Source organism: Anomalospiza imberbis, chromosome 9, assembly GCF_031753505.1.
Source record: "Anomalospiza imberbis isolate Cuckoo-Finch-1a 21T00152 chromosome 9, ASM3175350v1, whole genome shotgun sequence".
NCBI classification, from domain to species: domain Eukaryota; kingdom Metazoa; phylum Chordata; class Aves; order Passeriformes; family Viduidae; genus Anomalospiza; species Anomalospiza imberbis.
The window spans coordinates 5,328,101-5,346,351 of record NC_089689.1 but is presented as its reverse complement, the minus strand read 5'-3'; the positions used below and the strand labels follow the sequence as shown (position 1 = coordinate 5,346,351).

Genomic DNA, 18,251 nt, shown 5'->3' with positions numbered 1-18,251 from the left:
GAATACCATAACTAAGTCCTAATTCTCTTGAACATGTAAAGGCTCTGGAGACTGGCAAAATCCATGTATTTACATCGTGTGTGGATGTAGAGCTGGCAAGTGCAATGCAAACATTTTGGCCACTGGGACAAATTCCATCAAGCTTCAGCTGTGAACAAGAGAACAGGACATCTGTGGTCATTTTGCTGTCATTATATTGTAGGGCAAGCCCCAGCAAATTCAGTCTTTCTTTTTCAGGTATTTTTTTTTTTTAATATTAAAATTGTATATAATTACATATGGCATTTTATGAACTCACTAAGATACTAAGATAAAATAGTGCAGATTGAAATTTCTGCTTGATTTGTGGGTTGAGCTTTCTTGCTTACAGAACATTAATTAATGAACCATGTATACTAAGATACACAGAATAATATAGAGACAGCCCAGATGTGTGCACAGCAATGCTCAAAAAAAGAATAAATCAGTAAGTTAAAATCCTTTCTAAAATGGAAATTGTGGAAAAAATTTTCAGGGGAAAAAAAAAGTAATCTATTGTTACCTCAGTGCATGTAACCTTTTATTTTCCAAGAGCTGAGAGTCAAATATAATACATATGTGTTAATTTACAGTAGAGATATAGCTACTAAATTGGTCATTACTGGTTCACTAGTGGAGCAGCCTTTTATGTAAGAGTCAATAAAGTTGATGTTAGGCATCGCCAGTAACTTTTTTGGGCCACATCTACCTGCAGTTATCCAGGATCAAAATAAAATAGCTGTATAAATGTATGGACATTTTTGATAAGATCAGGTTTGGGGATTTTTTCAATATTTCTCTCTACCCTAGAATCTGAGAGATGTATCTGAGACCTTGGTCTGAGATCCTACAGACATCCCCTTCTCTCAGTGGAAATGCAGAAGGCCAGGGTCTCTCTGAAGCTCTTTGGTTTTTATGTCCACTTGAACTCCAAAAAAATGCTAATATATCCCAGCTCTTCATGGAAAATTGAGAATCCTCTGTGCCAAAGTGGGATACTCCTGGCTGTAACTTCCCATAATGATGAAATAGAAATTTAAGACTGTTTTCTCAGATATGTCCTTTCAAAGGAAAGTAAAAAATAACTTTCTATAACACTTAGAAAATTAACATACCTAAGATGGTGCTTTTTTATGCAAAACACAAAGCTTGACTTCCCTTGAACTAATCAAAATATTAGATACTACTTATATATCCTTTAAAAATAAACAAACCAAGAAAAAATATGATAACAGATGGAAGGTAATACATCCAATTCTGTTTGTAGGCAGTTGGATTTCAGCAAGATCATAATTTTACCATTTATGAGGGTTTTGGTACTCCATCCCTCCATTACTTACAAGCCTTAGGGATTTCAAAGTTACTGCTTTTGATGAAGTGCAATACATGGTGTAGCAGAGCACTCTTCATATTTCTTTTAGATTGCACATCATGGAAAACAGGAATGGAGCGAACCTTTTGTTTTCTAGGTATTACACAAAATTCTCAGGAATGCTACAACTTTGAATCAATGGCAAGAAGCAACTTTTTATTTACTGCAGCTGGATGGGAAACAGTGAAGCTCAGAGAAGCCAAGATAAGTCCAGACCATTTTTTTTCAAAGGTATTTTGACACAGAAAAATGGAAAGACATTTTGCATAAAGAATAAAGCAATAGTCTGTGTCTCAGAGATTGCTCTTATCTGCTGTAAGTCCTTGGGTTTATCATTTCATGTGTCTCAGCTTTCACTTCCCATCTGAAGTGTGATGATCACATTGTGCACCTTTGCAAAGCACCACAGGACCTACTGTGTTATCATCAGTGATTCTTATTCTTTTTTCAAGAAGCCATTTTTCTCATGCTAACAGTTTTAAGTGAATGAGACCCGAGGAGGCACCTGCCCCTGGAATTCTCACACAGCCCAGTGTAAATGAAACAGCCCTGAAACTGATGGTGTGCTGTGGGAGAAAAGAGCAGAAAGTGCTGCCATCCATATCAGCCAGAGAGGAGAGCAAAAAATATCTCAGTTGTGCTCTGCTCTGGGCTTAGCCACCACACAGGTTCTGTTCTCCAAAGGAAGATACTCAAATCCACAGAAAAAAACATCTCCCAAGCTGAATTTCCTGAAGGACAGCAAAAGGACTTGTGAACTGAGGTGGGCTGCTTGGTCCTGTGGTCATAGTCAGCTGTTGGACAGAGATGAGCTCTGTTTGAAGTCCCCCTAGACGTCTGGGGCAGGAGCAAGAGACCCAGAACAAAGAAATAGAACGGTCTTTTGTGGCTTTGGAATCACTGAATCACAGAGTCACAGTGCTTTGGGTTGAAGGGATCTCAAAGCTCACCTCCTTCCAATGCCAAGTGGCCCACGTTGCTCAGAAGGACCAGGGTAGAGGATGGTGAGGCCTCCCTGCCATCAGATCTGACCTCATGAGCTGCAGGGGACAGCATGTGACACTACAGAAAAATTAGAAGTCACCTAGGTAGACAAGTCATATTTGTCAGCATGGTTTTCCAAAGGGGGATTGAATCAGCTTGTTCTCTGGTGTTCATTCTGAGCTACAATCATCTGGAAAAAAATCTGAAAGGAGAAATTATGTCTAACAAACTTAGGAGAGTTTTACATTCCAAGCTTAAGAATAAGTCTTCATATCAGTTCCTGGGAGCAGTTTTTATTTCAGGCACCTTAAATCAGTATCTTTCCTTTATTCAAACAGAGTTTCACCCACTGCCAGATTTTATCTTTCTTCTCCCCTCCCAAGGACAAGGTCCCTGTAACTGTGTCCTCAACAGGTGAAATAAAGAACAAATAAGATGTCTGATTTTCTTTTTTTTTTTTTTTAAACAATCCTGCTATTTTCTTTCCTCTTCCCTGCCTTCAGAGAAAAGGAGAAAACATAAAATGCACCCATGGAAAGAGAGAATTTATGTCAGCCCAACCTCTGCAGCTGCTCAGGGCTGTCTGGAATGTGAGGGCTGGTTGCTGAGTGTTACAGCCGTGCCCACAGAGCGTGCCTTGGTATTTGCTCTGTCCCTGCAGAATTTCACTCCTGCAAGTGCCTGTGAGCCTTCAGCTGATGTCCCCATGTGCTTTCTGTCACTTCCCAATGCAGCAAGTGGCAGCCTCCTCAGCCCATGAAGTATCTGCGGGCTGTCAGGCGTACGGAGGAAATTGCTTCAGTGTCTGATATTTGTAAAAGACCTGATTTTTTTCCTTTGCTCCCAAATCATGATGTATAAATTCCCTCAGGCACTGTTTAAATCTGTTAATCTAAGTTCATCCTCCTGTGCAAATGGATCCTTATGTGTGTTAGCTGGTGCTGTAAAGCAGCATCCCCAAAATGCCATTGCAGTCTTTCTGCCTTAATGAGTGAATCTGTTTCTACAAGGAGCCTGTTGAGGGGAAGATATTACCTGTCAAGGCTCTGAGAGCACAGAAAGGACTCAATAGCCTTGACCAGCCTTATCTGAGTCCTCCACCCACCTCGGGCTGACCAGGGGCTCCACAACCTCCAGTCCCAGCTTGTGTGGAGCTGGTAGGATTGTGTAGGTGAATAACTGAAAGGGAGAAATCACTGAGCCACAGAATTATTTGAGTTAGAAGGGGCCTTAAAGACCACCCAGTCCCACCCCTGCCATGGGCAGGGACACCTTCCACTAGCCCAGGTGGCTCCAAGCCCCATCCAACCTGGCCGTGGACACTTCCAGGGATCCAGGAGCAGCCACAGCTTCTCTGGGCACTCTGTGCCACCCTCACAGGGAAGAATTTCTTCTCAATGTCCAATCTAAATCCTAAATCTACTCTCTTTCAATTTAAAGCCATTCTCCATTTTCCTTTCACTACGTGATCTTGTAAAATCCACTCAAGTCCGCATTGTATCCCGGTTCCTCATCTTTAAATGGGGGCTAGCACCTAAATTCTTGATAGACAACAGGTACCAGTCACACAAGGAGCTAAAATGAAGCTGATTTCTGGAAGCCCTGGGTTTCTGAGCAACACCAAGGATGCCAAGAAGACACAGAAAACCTGCTGCTTCGAGCTTGAAGTCTGCTCCAGGCTGGATGAGTGCACTTTTGCAATCATAAAAGTCTGAAGGGGTTGAAGTCCGTAGGGATGATACCTTAATCTTTGCAAGTCCACAAGTGCACACGCACTATCCTATGTGCAAAATCTCTCTGCATGAAAACTCTGTGTGACATTTCGGTCTTAAGTCACTCTTCCATTATACAAGTTATGCTAAACATTCTCCCAAATTGTCCAAAAATTTTCGGCTAAAGCATCTGATGGTAGGAAAAGTGTTAGAAGGGAAATAGAACAAGCTCCCTTGGAATAAGTTTGGGTGTGGCTCTACAGAAAAATAACAGCTTTGGGAGAGGTTCTGGTCCAGCATTTCCTCAGGCATAGACTGACATGTACTGCTGTGACATACAATTCTGCATACTGGAGCTTTCAAGTTTGAAGAAAATCCCAACAGGAGACATATATTTAGAAGCCTTCATTCCAGTTTGGATTTTTTTTTAACTGAATGCTTAACTTCTGATCATCCAGCATTCTCCACTCTGATAATCTCGTTGGGTGTGTTTTAATGGTAATTGAGCTGGTTCTCAGGATCTGTAAAAACTACCCCCTGAAATAAGTAATAAATGATCATTGAAAAGTCATGACATACAAGTTCCAGCAGTGTTTCTCCTTTTCACTCATAACTCTTAGTCCCCAGACAAGTTTTCTGACCCAGTTTGACAGCTAAGTATCAGTAGGATATGAAGAGACTGAGACACGTGTAAATTAGCTGTATCCAGTAAACCATTCTGGAGTAACAAACAGCCCTTTCCTCTTTTAATCCATCCTTGTACTGGTTTTTAAACCTAGGGCTCTTACCGCTGCTACCATCTAGAACAGGAGGAAGCAGCTATTTACACACTGTACACTAAAGCTTTGCTTTCAGAGGCTTTCAAGCCCGAGGACAAATCCAAATATAACTGATTAGTAGTACAGAAGGGCTAAAATGGGATGGAGTGGGAGGAAACTTTGCCCACCAACAGATTGTTGAACTGAAGAAGATTCAGGTTACAGAGAGGAAGGAGAGTACTTGGAGCTGAGTTACCTCAAAGTACAACTTTGTTTGTGCTCTATAAGCCTTGCCAAGTCTCTTAACCTTCTTTAATGACAGTTTCTATTATGAAGCCTAAACAATCAATGCTTATAGAATGCTTTCAAATTATTGGATGGCAAAAATGTTATAAAACAAAAAGGAAGTTGATTTTTCCACAAACAGAATGGCTGACTATTTTTGTTGCTGCTTAAAATTTCAGTTCCTGGAGATTTTACAAGAAATTCTCTGAAAAAGGATGGAGAGGAAAGGATTTGTCAGTCTCAGGCAAAAATAAAAGTTTCTTTGAAGTTATTTGAGTGGTAATACTGTTTGTACAATAATGAAGGGAAACATAACAATGTATAGCTGTTCTCTGGACTTAAGAGGAGAGCCAAAATAGCAATGCACTGTACTGATTGCAATGGGGACATATTTACGAAATCCAGCCTAGTTTCATGTACTTCCATCCCCTGACCTTCCATCCATTACCTGACCTAATCCACAAATAATGTGGTTGGAGGTTCTTTCATTTCTGAGAATGGTTTTCTCAGTTTGGAGGCTCTGACTCAGGCATGGAACAGAGCCCTCTAATTTTAGCTAAGGCTGTATCTGGTCAAGGATTTACACTCTTCTTGATTTTATTCTCCGTGCAAAAATTAGTAGTTACAATTCAGACCAGTAGTTAAGAATAACATCCATAAAGATCTAATGGCATGAAATTTTTCTTTCAATGCACTTCTCTGGATGCCTTTCAAGAAGAATGGATTATTTTATATACTTTATTTCTTAACAATGATATCTAATAGAGTGGTAATGTATTTATTTTGCCCTTTTATTATGTCTTTCAGATAAAAATGCTCCAGATCTCACAGCATATTTTACAGCTGATTTCACAAATGACATACATGGTGTTCAGCTGATATAAATGGATGGTTAAAACTCCTTTCTGGTTCCTCATCTTCAACCTATTAATTCTAACAGGAAAAAACAACAAACTTACACCACTTGTTGTGCCAGCTCCCAAGGCAGGACTCGTAGAAGCTTCAAGGGACCATTTTTCTAGAGCTTATCCTACTCAAAACTGTTGCAGGATTTTTCCACAGACCCTTTGCTACAGCATTCCAAGCCTGTAGCCACTGCATGGGCAGTAGCCATATCCTCTTAAATGTTCATGTTACAGCTATTAATTTTTTATAGCAAGAGTGGGGACTTTATGGCTGACTGAGCAAAGATTCAAGCTCCAGCAAACCAGTCTGGGCCTAATTGCAGCTCAAAATGGATAAAGCTTGATTGTACAAGTAATAATTATGTTATGTGTACTGGGCAGCCTGCTATCTCTCATAAATCTAGCACCAAAGCTGCCTTGCAAGACTTGATTTTTGACAAGATTAGAAGAAATTGCAAAATTAGAGAGAGAAAAAAGAAGTCTGTCTGCTAAAAGATGTCTTTCTTATGAACATCATGCTACAAGGAGTGGAAGTCTGAGTTCGCATCAGGAATTGCAGTCTCTCTACTGTTTTAATTGAGATATGACCCAGTCTGAAACTGCCTAGGTACAAAATTGTCACTATTTCTTGTTGTAGCTCATAGAAAAACATTCTTATTTAGTAGAAATTTGTTAAGCCAATGTTGAGGAGCTTTAAACTTTCAGTAGTACCTATGAGAGACACATGTCTGTTTACGAGGAATTGCAGATCACTGCAGTCTCTCTGAGTATGAGGATCATCAGTTTTCTTTATTATAGCCTATTTTTTTTTCCAAAAAGACAGAGAAAATATTCTAGACTTTGCCTGGCCAAGACAAGCAAGCATGAAGAAGTTAAGCTGGTTTATAAATAAGAGTACTTTTTAAAAAACAGCCACTACCATGTGTTCAATTAATGTGAATCAATCTAATAAACTCAAGCTAACAGAGAGCTTAAAGGGTACTTAGGTAGTTACTAAAGCTTTTACTTTTTAAGCCAATGAGTCAGATTCACATCCCACAGGAGCAATGACTTAAAAAGAGAACATCACCAACTAATGGTTCTCTGTGAAATAAATCCAGAGTCTCCAGAGACTGGTAGCAGGATGAGTCTTGACCTGCATAGACAGTGCTAATTTACCTAAACAAGCATCTTCCTTCGAAATGTTGGTACAGACCTAAGAGAATAAGAGCATTAATCCAAGAAATGCTGAGCAGCTACATGTTCTGGAGAAAAAGAGGTGGGTATCATCTCTGCCCTAAACTACAGCAGTTTTAACCTTTAGGGTGGGACATTAAGTACAAATCAAACAGAATTATTCAATATTAAAATTGTTGTAACGTATATGTGCTGTCTCTGTCCAACAAGTTGTTAATGAATAGGGATCAATAATGTTTTAGGTGAAATAAAAATATACAGTTGGGCTGCCACCTCCATCCATGACACTGTTTTTCAGCATTTAGCAGTGTTTTTCACCAGTGATGGTAAGACTCCTCAGAAACAGATTTCAAATAAAGAAAAAAAAGAAAATACTAAGAAGAAACATTTATAATGGATTTTAATAATCCCATTTGACTCCAGTGTGGTCATCCATGTTCAGCTAACCAGGTGTTTTTGTTATTTCCAGTAGATTTATAAGCACTGAAAGAGCTAAATTAGCCCTACAGAATTCTCAGGAGTCATGAATAATATGGGATTAAGGGTATAGAGCAGTGCTCTGACTCCCCAGATATACATCCTTTACTTCCCAATGTATAATGAGTGCCTTACAAACCCTTTTTCTCATTAATCAATGCTGGTGGATGTGGCAATGAAGGTGTTACTGCAAATCAGCAGAATTTTCCCCCATTAATGTAACTGTTATAATAAAGGCATCTGACACATGAGCCTTACGCTCTCACCTCATTATAAGAGCAACCACTACAGTTTAATAGTGTTAATTTAGCTAACAGTATATATTGCTTGGTCAATCTTCTTCTGAAGGTAGAACAAAATCTGTGGCCTTTGTGAGAGGCTCATTAGTTAAAGTTGAAAAGCTCTGAGGTGGCAGAGTGTCCTTCTTCCCTCTCCTCAGCGCATTTTTTTGTGGCACACGGAGCAGGTGAAGACTTTCAGTAGGAGATAGGAAACAGACTCAGCTAAATAATCATTCCCATGGTCTGAGCCAGGGCAAAAAAGTGATTATACAGACCATGCGTGTGGAGGGATGGGTAGTGCATATCATGCATATTTATATCTATGCATAAACCATATTTGTGTATGCACACAAATGCTGGTACATATAAATTAGTAACTTCAAAGCTAGAAGACCAAATTTATTCACACTACAGTTTTCAGCAGGTGATGACCCCAGTCACAAGGTGCTGATTACCTGCAGCTCAGTGGGGCTTCCTCAACTTCATACAGAAAAATGTTGATTTATCGATGATGAAAAATACTGAGGCCTAGACCAAGTCACAAATTCTTAGTTCTTTAGTATTTTAATGCTATTTGCCTCAAGAGGTGCAAAGCCTCTCACTGCTCAGTACGCAGCATGTAACTTCATGATGCTCACTTTTTTCCCTTCTAGATCTGAAGTTCATTTGGGTTCCAAAATATTGTTTTGGAAATTGATCTTGTTTTTATTGAAGTTAATAGGGATGTTCTGATCTCCTTGAATTGTCCAAGATCAGGCCCTCACTGAACACACATATATTGAGCAAAAGGAAAGCAATGATATGAAGAGAATGTAGTTGAAAATTTATTTTTTAAAGATATTCTCTTATGCTGATATGGGATGAGATCCAGAAGAAGTTAGATTACTTCCCCATGAAATGAGGGGCTGTAGTCTACTACCTACAGCTCTAACAGGGCAGTGGCTTCAGTGCAACCTTCCTCAAAGAGTACCTGGGCTCTGTTTGTCAAAGTGTATTTCTGCTGATTTTGCTCCCATATGAGATTACTTGTGTTTCAGGAGAGTAAAAAAATGTCTGCTTCTGGTTTTGAGAAGAGGTGAACTTTGGGAGGATTAAGAAAAAGCTGCACTAGGAATGCCTGAGAGCTAGAAAATAATGTTTCCAGAAGCTATACCTAATACCTTCCACCACTCTTTTTCTTCTAAGGAAAACTTAGGTAAGTAGTTTGATGATCCAATTTTCCATTTGCCTTTCAAAAACTGCTGAAGAAGCAAGCTTGCTGGTAAAAAGATCTTCCTTTTGTTTTCAGCAGGTGTTGCATCTCAAGCAAGAAATTACTTAGACTGATCACAATCAGATATGATTTTGAATTAATACAAATGAAGGAAAAATATTTAAGTCCCGTTGTCTGGGTCTGAGAGGAGTGACAAGTCACTGCTCTATGTGACTAAAAAGTAAATTTTTGGACATGGTGTAAACAATGAATTGACTTCTGTAATTAATTCTTCACATTAAGAGAGTAGTAGAAAAAATAGGAAAGGATATGATGGGAGGATTGCATCACTTGAAGATTCCCAAGTTGTTTTGTTGGCTTGTTGTTCAAATGCTGCCTTCTGCACAGAGCGCTGTAAAAACATTCAGCTGCTTGTTTTCATGTTTCTTAGTTATCGTTTTCACTCACAGTGTTTCAGCATTTCATGAAGGAGCACCCCAAACACGACTCCAGTGAACTCAGCATCTGTTGGGGAGGTTTGCTCTCACTGGAGGTGGATCAGCTTACAGAAAATATCACAGATCTTTTTTTTTCTTCCTCCCCTGCTTAAATTATACACGTCTTAGAGAGAAAAATGCTTGGAGGCAAGAATTTGTAGGTAGTTTCTGGATGGAACTCTGCTGATTAGCACTGCAACAGCATCTGAGACCGAGGGTCTCTGTTGCTATGCTTAGATACAGAGAGGAAGAAATGTTTCTATTCCCAAAGCTGGTCTTGTGGTAAAGCTGATAGAGCACCTATTTAAAATGAGTAACTCCTTGTAGGGATGGAGTTGAGCAATGACAGCAGTCTGTGAACTCTGATATCTAAACGGATTGCTCCTCTGAAGTTATTTCTTATATCCTGTAAATGTTAGCAGGGCCACTCACACAGCTTTATCTCTGTACACTCAATGTGTCAGAGTCACTCATCGCTGAACATACAGACTCTGTAAGGTTCTGACTTCACTTCTTTTTACAGCATTCTTTTGTGATGTTGTATTCAATAAACATGGGTTTTTTCTAGGAATGAAGTTATTTTTGGTTTTTTTCTGACAGACTTGCTTGTCAGATATATGTCTCTGAATTACTCTCTACATTTTCCCAAAATCAGGTCTATCTCACTCTAGCCTTCATTTCATATGGATCCATAACTGATTTTGCTGCTACAACAGAACAGCCTTCTCTTATCACATACATTACATTTTTCTGCCAGTCATGAATTCACTTTACTTCACATGCATTCACTTGCTTAATCTCTACATGAAATCATTACAACTCGAAGCTGACGTAGTCTTTCAGAACGGCTCCCGAACAGTAAATCATGCCACATTCCACTTTCTTCCCACTCTGTGCTACACAATTTATCACTAAATGAAAGCTACACGGCAAATGCACTTGAATCCGGCAGTGAATCACAATATAGACTGCTGGTAACAAAGCCCTTACCTTTTTAAATGCATGATGGTCTCTAAGTCTCTAAGAGATCGTAGCCCAAGGAGCAGGTCCGCCTCGCGATGTGCGGTGACAGTTTACACCCTATTTTCTTCACCTCCCTTCTTACAGCATGCTACATCTAGTTCACGCTGCTGTCTCCAGGATTGGCTGGTGCATCTCAGAGGCGCACACAGGACTCCTGCCTGGAGCACCCTGCAGCCCTGCGTTAACCCTTTGCGGTGAAGCCTCTGCTCCCTCTGCGGGCGGCCCCGCCGAGCCCGCACGGGCTGGCGGCAGCGGGGCACGCACCGCTCCCTGGAGGGGGGTGTTTTCTCTGTCCCCCACCAAACGAGCTGCCCTCGGCTGCCGAGGATGGGGGGAGGCTGGGGAGGGGCGAGCCGGGGGTCCCGCGGCCGGGACAGGCGCTGCCGCCCGCTGCCGGTGCTCGCTCCGCCCGGAGCCGGAGCAGCCCCTCCTGCTGCCGGGGAGGGCGGCGTGCTCCCCCCGACCTCCGCCTTGTCACCGGCCCCTCTCGGCCCTTCCCCCGGGACCTGCCCCGAGGACACAGAGAGGAGCGGGGCAGGTTAAGCCCGGGAGGCTGAGAAGGCAGGCTGGACGCTGACACGCATCCTCAAAGGTGGTCCCTCTGCCAGAGCCACCTCCCTGGATGTCCGTCTGCCACCGGCAGTATGGGAAATTGGCAATTAACTCCCGGCCAAAAGGGAGTCCCAAATCCACGCAGCTTCAGGGGAGATGGAGGTAATCCTTGGCAGTGAAGCCAGACACGGGCAAGCAGGGAGCCTGGACATCTAAATACAGGGAAGAGAGATGTTTGGGAGCATTCTCTCAGGAATGGGCCGCGGGGCTCGGGAGGTATTTCCACCCCGCCAATGCATTGTACAAAAAGCAAAGGGACCATCTACGGCAAAGCAAAAGCTGCCCGGCTGCTGCCCATTTTACCTCTGCTTTTTCTGAGTCATCCAGCCCCGTGTGAGAAGGAGGCATCCCTGGGCTGGGGGTGCGGAATGCTGGAAATCAAGGGTAGTGGGAATCTTCTCGATTTATCGCGCCTGACTCTCGCTTGTTGCAATCGCCCATTAAGCCCACGTTACTCGCATTGATTTATTTGGGGCTGTATGCAAAGGGGTTGATGTGCATCCCCTCGCCTTCGCCGAGTATAGAAATGCCACCCGGTCCAACCTATGTCACTTTTGCCGCCCAGACACCGTTTTACTGCCATCCGTCACAGTGCCTGTGAGCTAAACAACTCCACTGCCCTCATCCTGTGTCTTACCGTCTCCCATCCCCGTCAGCAGAGGGAAAATCGAGTGCTCTTAAACCCGGGAAATATTCTGCTGATGGGCACATAAATCTCTTCTGCAGAGCGGTAACATTTAAGCAGCACGGCAAGGCGATGCTCACTGGCTGAGCTATTCCCACTATAACATAAATCCCTCAGGACTTGCTGGTTTGTTTTGGGGTTTTTTTCTTTGCTAAGGGTTTAGGGGGTGGGGAGTGGAAAGATTAAAATCAGGTAGAGGTTTTGAAACGCACTCCCTAGCTAGGGAGGGAAGGGGGTACGACTGCACGGAAACTTTCCTGAGCAGACTGGTGCAGGTGGATCCCGGCAGCAGCAGCGCCCGAGGCGGGGAATTCAGGGGAAATATCTGGGATTTGCTTAATCACCTCAGCCTCATGGAAAGGTCCGGGGCAGGAGGAGGAGAGGGGGGCAGAGGGGCAAGTCAGCGGGAATGGGAAAACCTGCTGGAGTCTCCGGGAGAAGGACGCTGAGCTGGAAGGAGATAAGTAGGCATGGGGTCTTCGAGCTGGTGGGAGAAAAGAGGACCTGGAGAAAGGGTGGATTTTGGATCCCATGCTTGAAGGGCTTTCTCACTACTCCTTTCCAGACATCAACCAGCAATCTGGTGGCCGAGGGGGGAGGCAGTAGGACGGGGAGGGGGAGGGTGGAGGGAAGAACAAGGGGGGAGCACACTCTGGCATTGAATTGGTCTTTCCCGTCTTCTGCATGCCACCAGGCAATATATTCGGATCTTGTTATTTCTCCCTGGCACCTCTACCTGCCTGCAAGCCTTTAGCACTTTCCTGGTGATCTCTGCAGGTTCTGCTTTGGAGACATGACCGCGCACACACACACACACACACACTTATCCTGCACCCAAATGACAGAGTTACACGGAGCCCAGTTAGAGATAGCATGTTTCCTCCCCGCCTTCTGCTGCTGACCGTGGGAAGAGCTTTGCCGCTAATTAGAGACGCTGAAATCCTGGAAGTATCAACCACAAATAGCACTCTGAAGGCACTTGTCCTTTTTTTAAACGTAGCGTGTTTATTTCCCTTGGTTCTTCTCTCTTTTTCTTTCAAAGAAGCCCCTACTTAATTCAAGAGTCCAACCTCTAACATCTACCTCTACCTCAGGTACATGTATAGGTGCGTACGTTTTCCTGCGCTCCTCAGGGGCCAATTTTTGGCCAGCGAAAAATGCAGGTATGCCCGAAAATAGTGATAAATAAAATCAGGTGCGGTGGGATTGAGAAGTGAGGAAAGGGCGAGGAGCGAGCGGCGGCAGCGGCTGGACAGAAGCCCCGGCCGCTGACCCCGCTGCTGTCCCGCACCCCCGGCCCCCCCAGCCTGGCCACCGCCATCTCCCAGCGCACGCGACGGGACCTGAGGTCTGGAAATCCTTTCCTATCCCTTCTGGAGAGTCCTTGCAAGTTCTTCAGGGGATGGGGAAGAGCAATGAACTTTTGCACCTGATCTCCCCCCGCAGGTTCCCAGACATTCCTCAGGCACGCTCCCGGCTGCCTCAGCCGGCAGCAATCCTGTCCTTCCCGCGGCACGGGAGAAACACTGAGCCCTTCCAGCGTCCACGAGAGCCGCTCCGTCTGCAGGGGTTAAACCGGGGAATGGAGCAGGCACCGTGCCTGATGGAAACATGAATAAAATGTGATGAATAAGCAGTGGAACGGTGGCTCTGGAAGCGGTGCTGCGGTGCGCGCTGCAATCAGCGCCGAGCGCGGTGGCTGGGAATGAACGTGGGCAGAAAACTGGCGTTTCCTAATTCCTTCGAGTTTAGAAAGTGGAGCCAGCCCGTTGGGGAACAAGGGGAAGCAAAACTTTTTTCAATTTATCTTTTCTTTTCTTTTTATTTTTCCCTGTTGTTTTTAGTGTCCTTCCTGTTGGAAGCACGCCACCTGAACGCGAAATCAAACCTACTCACCGGGTGAAATTGCAGGAGGCGAAGCGGCTGTGAATGAAACGCATCCCGGCTCCAAGCATATAGTCCATGATCTGCGGCTTCAAGCTAGAGGAAGGCTGAGCAGGGTGGGGGGACTTTGGGAACCAGCAGCGGTTCTGTGTGTGTGACAACCCATTTACACCGTGCGTGCCTGTCTGTGTGTGTGTGTAGGGCAGAGAGAGGCTCCAAACCCGAAAGGGGGGAAAGAGGGAGGGGAGAAGGAGGAGGAGAGAGGGAAGCAAACCCGAATAGCAAGAGGAGTTGCGAAGAGGGATGGGATTCGCTGGGGTAGATATGGGTTTTTTTGGTGGTGATGGAAGCGATTCTCGAGGAAAGAATAACAAATTGTGGGATCTCAGCCGCAGGCAGGAGGAGAGGGGCTTTGCCCACGCAGGTGGAACACAGGCAAGACCGCACCGAGGAGCGAGAGGCCGGAGCAAGCCGGGAGGGTCAGAGAGCGCCGGGGGCTCATCCCGGCAGCCGTGGCCGGGGGGGGACGCTCCCCTCGGGGCGGGGGCGAGCGGAGGAGGGGGCGCGGGGAGCCGAGACCGAGGTGGGGGGAGCGCTGGGGCCGGGGGCAGCTCCGTGACCGGGGCACGGTGGGGACAGGGCTCGGCACGGGGGCAGCTCCGTGACCGGGGCACGGTGGGGACAGGGCTCGGCACGGGGGCAGCTCCCGGGGCCGGGGCACGGTGGGGACAGGGCTCGGCACGGGGGCAGCTCCGTGACCGGGGCACGGCGGGGACAGGGCTCGGCACGGGGGCAGCTCCCGGGCTCGGCACGGGGGCAGCGCGCCCGCAGGCTGCGGGTGGCGCGGCATCAGACTCTCTTCCTCCGCCTCCTCCTCCTTCTGCGTCCGCAATCCAGGAGCCACGGCGGCGATACCGACCGGGTAAGAACATACCTGGCCCCCACCCTCGGCCAGCCCTTTGTTTCTCATCTCTTTATTTCATATTTTCCGCAGCCGTGCTTCCCGGCCCGGCTCTCCCTCGGACCCCGGCACGGATCCCGGCTGCGCAGATCCCTGAGCGGGGAAGCGGCTTTTGGGAGCGACCCCGCGGCCAGGAGCGTTTGCGGGGGAGAGGGGCTGGGCGGAAATTCCCCTGCTCATCACCCGTGTCCCTCTCCTGCCCCGGGTAAGCGGAGCATCGCCCCTCCGTTTCCCCCGCTTCTCGATGCTTCCAGGCTCTCGGCATGGAAATAATGACCTGGCTCGGTGGAAAAATCACCCTTTTCTTCGCATAGCGGCTCCGGAATGCGTGCGGAATTCGAAGGTGTGTGGGGTAGAGGGAGGCAGCGCCAGCATTTATGGAGCTTGATGTATGTCCCCCCCGCCCCGGTCCCTCTTCTATACCCGTGCTGTGAACAGACAGGCGTTCATGGCTAATAAAAATGCTTTTCCCTGGGAACAGCCGGGCCGAGAGCTCAGCGCGAGTAAACTGGAAGGCAGTCCGTGTCAGGAAGAGCGTGCGGACCAGCGCGGAGCTCTGGCATCCCTGCTGCCGAGCAGGGCTGTGTGCACCTCCCGCTTAGCAGGATCACTGAGCGCAAGAACCGTGCAGATTATGGGATCTATGTGCTAGGCAATATAGAGCCTTACACCAGCACTTGTCTGCTGTGCTGTGTGCGGTCTTTAAAAGAGATGGCAATTTCTGGGGTTGTATTAAGAAGCTTTTTGTCTTCTTTGTATTGTCTCTGTAAGCACCAGTGTGAAACATTTGAGTCTGTTTGCCAGCCTGGCATTTTTATGTTCCCAGAATCGGCTGGGAAAAAGTCGGAAACCGCAGAAACCCAAGATTCCTCTGGCATTACATTGGTTTGTTCCTGTCAGCATATCTAATCATTCTTATGCTAAATAATCGTGGAGTGAGCTGATATTAGCAATTATTTACACTGCTTGGGGCTTTACTGATTTTTTCTTTAGTGAGGATGTAAGAAAAGGACTAAAGGAAGGATGATACGGTTTGCAAAGAAAACAACTCAGTGTACATTTCAAGTGCAGTGGCTGTTAAATATGTAGACATATTGATACTTTATACAGTTATAAAAACAAAAGGTCTCTTTGCCTCAGGGTATGATTTCTCTTACAGCAACAGGTAGCAAAGGTTCCTCTGCCCCTTCTCTCCCCTTATCTCCTCCCCTTCAGCTCCTCCTGACAAAATGCGGTTTAAAAGGTCAACCTGTTTATGTAAATACTGTGCGTTCCTTAACAAAGACCGCTGCACATCAAGCCTGCAATGACTGTCAGATAGGCTCGAGATTCAAGGCATTCAATAAGGGTACTGTCCGTTTTCTAAGACTGATAAAATCTCGCAGAAAACAAAGGACAGACGTGGTATGTGCCTGGGATGGATCAACAGCGCCGGGGAGCACATGGGCAGCAGCACCGTCATGGCAGAGTTTGGTACTGCAATGTCCATCGGACCTTTTTATCACATGTGTGTGAGAGAGAGACCCACAACGTGTACAAACAGAGATTTGCTGGTATTCTAATGCCTCTCTGCTCTTTCCTTCAGGTTTCTTCTTCTCTCTAGTGATGTCCTAGGCTGAACTTGCTTTGCAGCTCCTTCACACCAAAGGTAGCTTAAATCAGCCGAGGAGGATTTTGAGTCTGACCAACCTCACCCTCCTAATGAAAGAGATTGACTTCATTAGTGTCTGGCTCAGACACTTCACAATAAGGTGGAGTTTCTCTTTCATAGCAACCAGAGGTGCAGTGGACATACTCTGGTCTTTATTTCACTGTGCCCTCTTTCCTTCCCTGCCTCCTCCTTTCACCTACAGAGCAGGACAGCTTGGTTTCCTCAGGGAGTATCAACTCTTCTGGTTCTTTTCCACTTTAAATTTAATAAGAATATTCTGATGTTATTCACTTTATGGAATAGTTCATTTGAGAAGGCACCTTAAAGATGATCTAATTCCAGGCACTTTCCACATTCCACTAGAACAGGCTGCTCAGAAAAGATTATGTCCATTGCCAAAAGGTTAAAAAAGTTACTTTGGAATTACAACAGATCTTTCCCTGTGGTCAACTCCAAGACCTAATTGCCACCACAGTTTGATTTGAGCCCTTAAAATCATTCTGAAGCAGAGTTAAAGGGTTGCAGAGGATTATGATGCCTTTTGTTCAGTGGTGTTAATAATCTGTGACCTTAAATTATGATATAAAATCTCATTTTAGGGCAGAGTACTGAAGTCACAAACAATAACAAATTGCACTTGAGTGAGGCAGAAACTTACACCACCACCACCAAAAATGCTAAATCCAGATGGGGACTCTGTCTGCAGCAGAATCATGTGAGGGAGGAGTGGCACATCAAATTCTCTTCCCAAAAGCCTTGTGGCCTTGAATTAGAGGTCATTAAGAGTCCTTTGTCCTGTAAATCTGCATTTAACAGCAGTGCATATCTGCGTTGGTAAACACAATTTAACAGCTTACCCCATAACTTTTATTTTTCCTACCGCATATGATCAACCTTTTGTTCCTCTTTCTTCCAGAACCTGCTAAGTGCTTCTCTTAAACTACTGAAAAATGTGATTTATTAAGGCAGTTCAGTAGTTAGTCTTAGTTTGCAACAGGCAAACCTATTATGCAAACAACACTGTCACCTTCTTGCAGTGACTTCCTTCTCCCAGCTTTAATGAATTCCCTGCATGCTACTCTGCTGTAAATTTTCCATCTAAAAATTCCATCCACTATGTGATGTGTCAGGGGAAACCACACTTGACTTTTGAAACAGTTGGGAGGAGCAGAATGATAACCTACTAAAGTGCCTTGCCCTTAACAGAAATTATGGCAAGCAATTAAAGTTGGAGCAAAGAGACTTAAGCTTTGGACTGTTTCTATTCTTAATGTTTTAACTTGGGTGAATTTTTTTTTAGAAGTCTGATTTGAATGTCAAATTTGCATATTTATCCAGAAAACATAGGGAGTGCTTAATTGCCTCTGTCCAGCATTCATATTTTGCTTGGGAAGCAATGCTCCACATATTGATGAGTTTCATTTCTAGCTACTGCTTGCACCCATAAATTGACTTGAGTATCTAAACAAGCCCTGTAGTTGCTCATTACAGAAACAAATGTGCCATATTTAGAGTATATCAGAGACACCTGGTCACAGAGGGGATGTTTCTCCTCCACTGGTGCAGTGGGTCTGGCAGGGGTGGGGTTCATGCTCCCAGAGCATCCCTCAGTGCTGTGCTTTGCACTGGGAGCTGGAAAGAAGCAGATAACACCCCAGGTTTGGCTGTTGCTGGGCAGAGCTGGCACAGCTCCGCTCTGTCTCTCTACTTTCCATGCCATCGAGGGGCAGGGAGTGGGCACAGCTAGGCCAGCTGCCCCAGACTGACCAAATGGATAT

At 45.1% G+C, this 18,251-nt stretch overlaps 1 protein-coding gene across 3 annotated transcripts in view; it reads right to left on the bottom strand.

Annotated features, from left to right (window-relative positions):
* Positions 1–14,344, bottom strand: part of BRINP3 (BMP/retinoic acid inducible neural specific 3) — a 198,537-nt gene extending 184,193 nt beyond the window's left edge. The window contains exon 1 of one of the 3 annotated variants that reach the window (XM_068199476.1): positions 13,874–14,344. In XM_068199476.1, coding sequence (XP_068055577.1) covers positions 13,874–13,941 — 68 coding nt within the window. In that variant the 5' untranslated portion in view covers positions 13,942–14,344. Of the gene's footprint in view, positions 1–10,647; positions 10,941–13,873 lie in introns of those variants that run through there. The other 2 variants (XM_068199474.1, XM_068199475.1) reach the window with 2 other exon arrangements.
* Between the last annotated feature and the right edge of the window lie 3,907 nt (positions 14,345–18,251).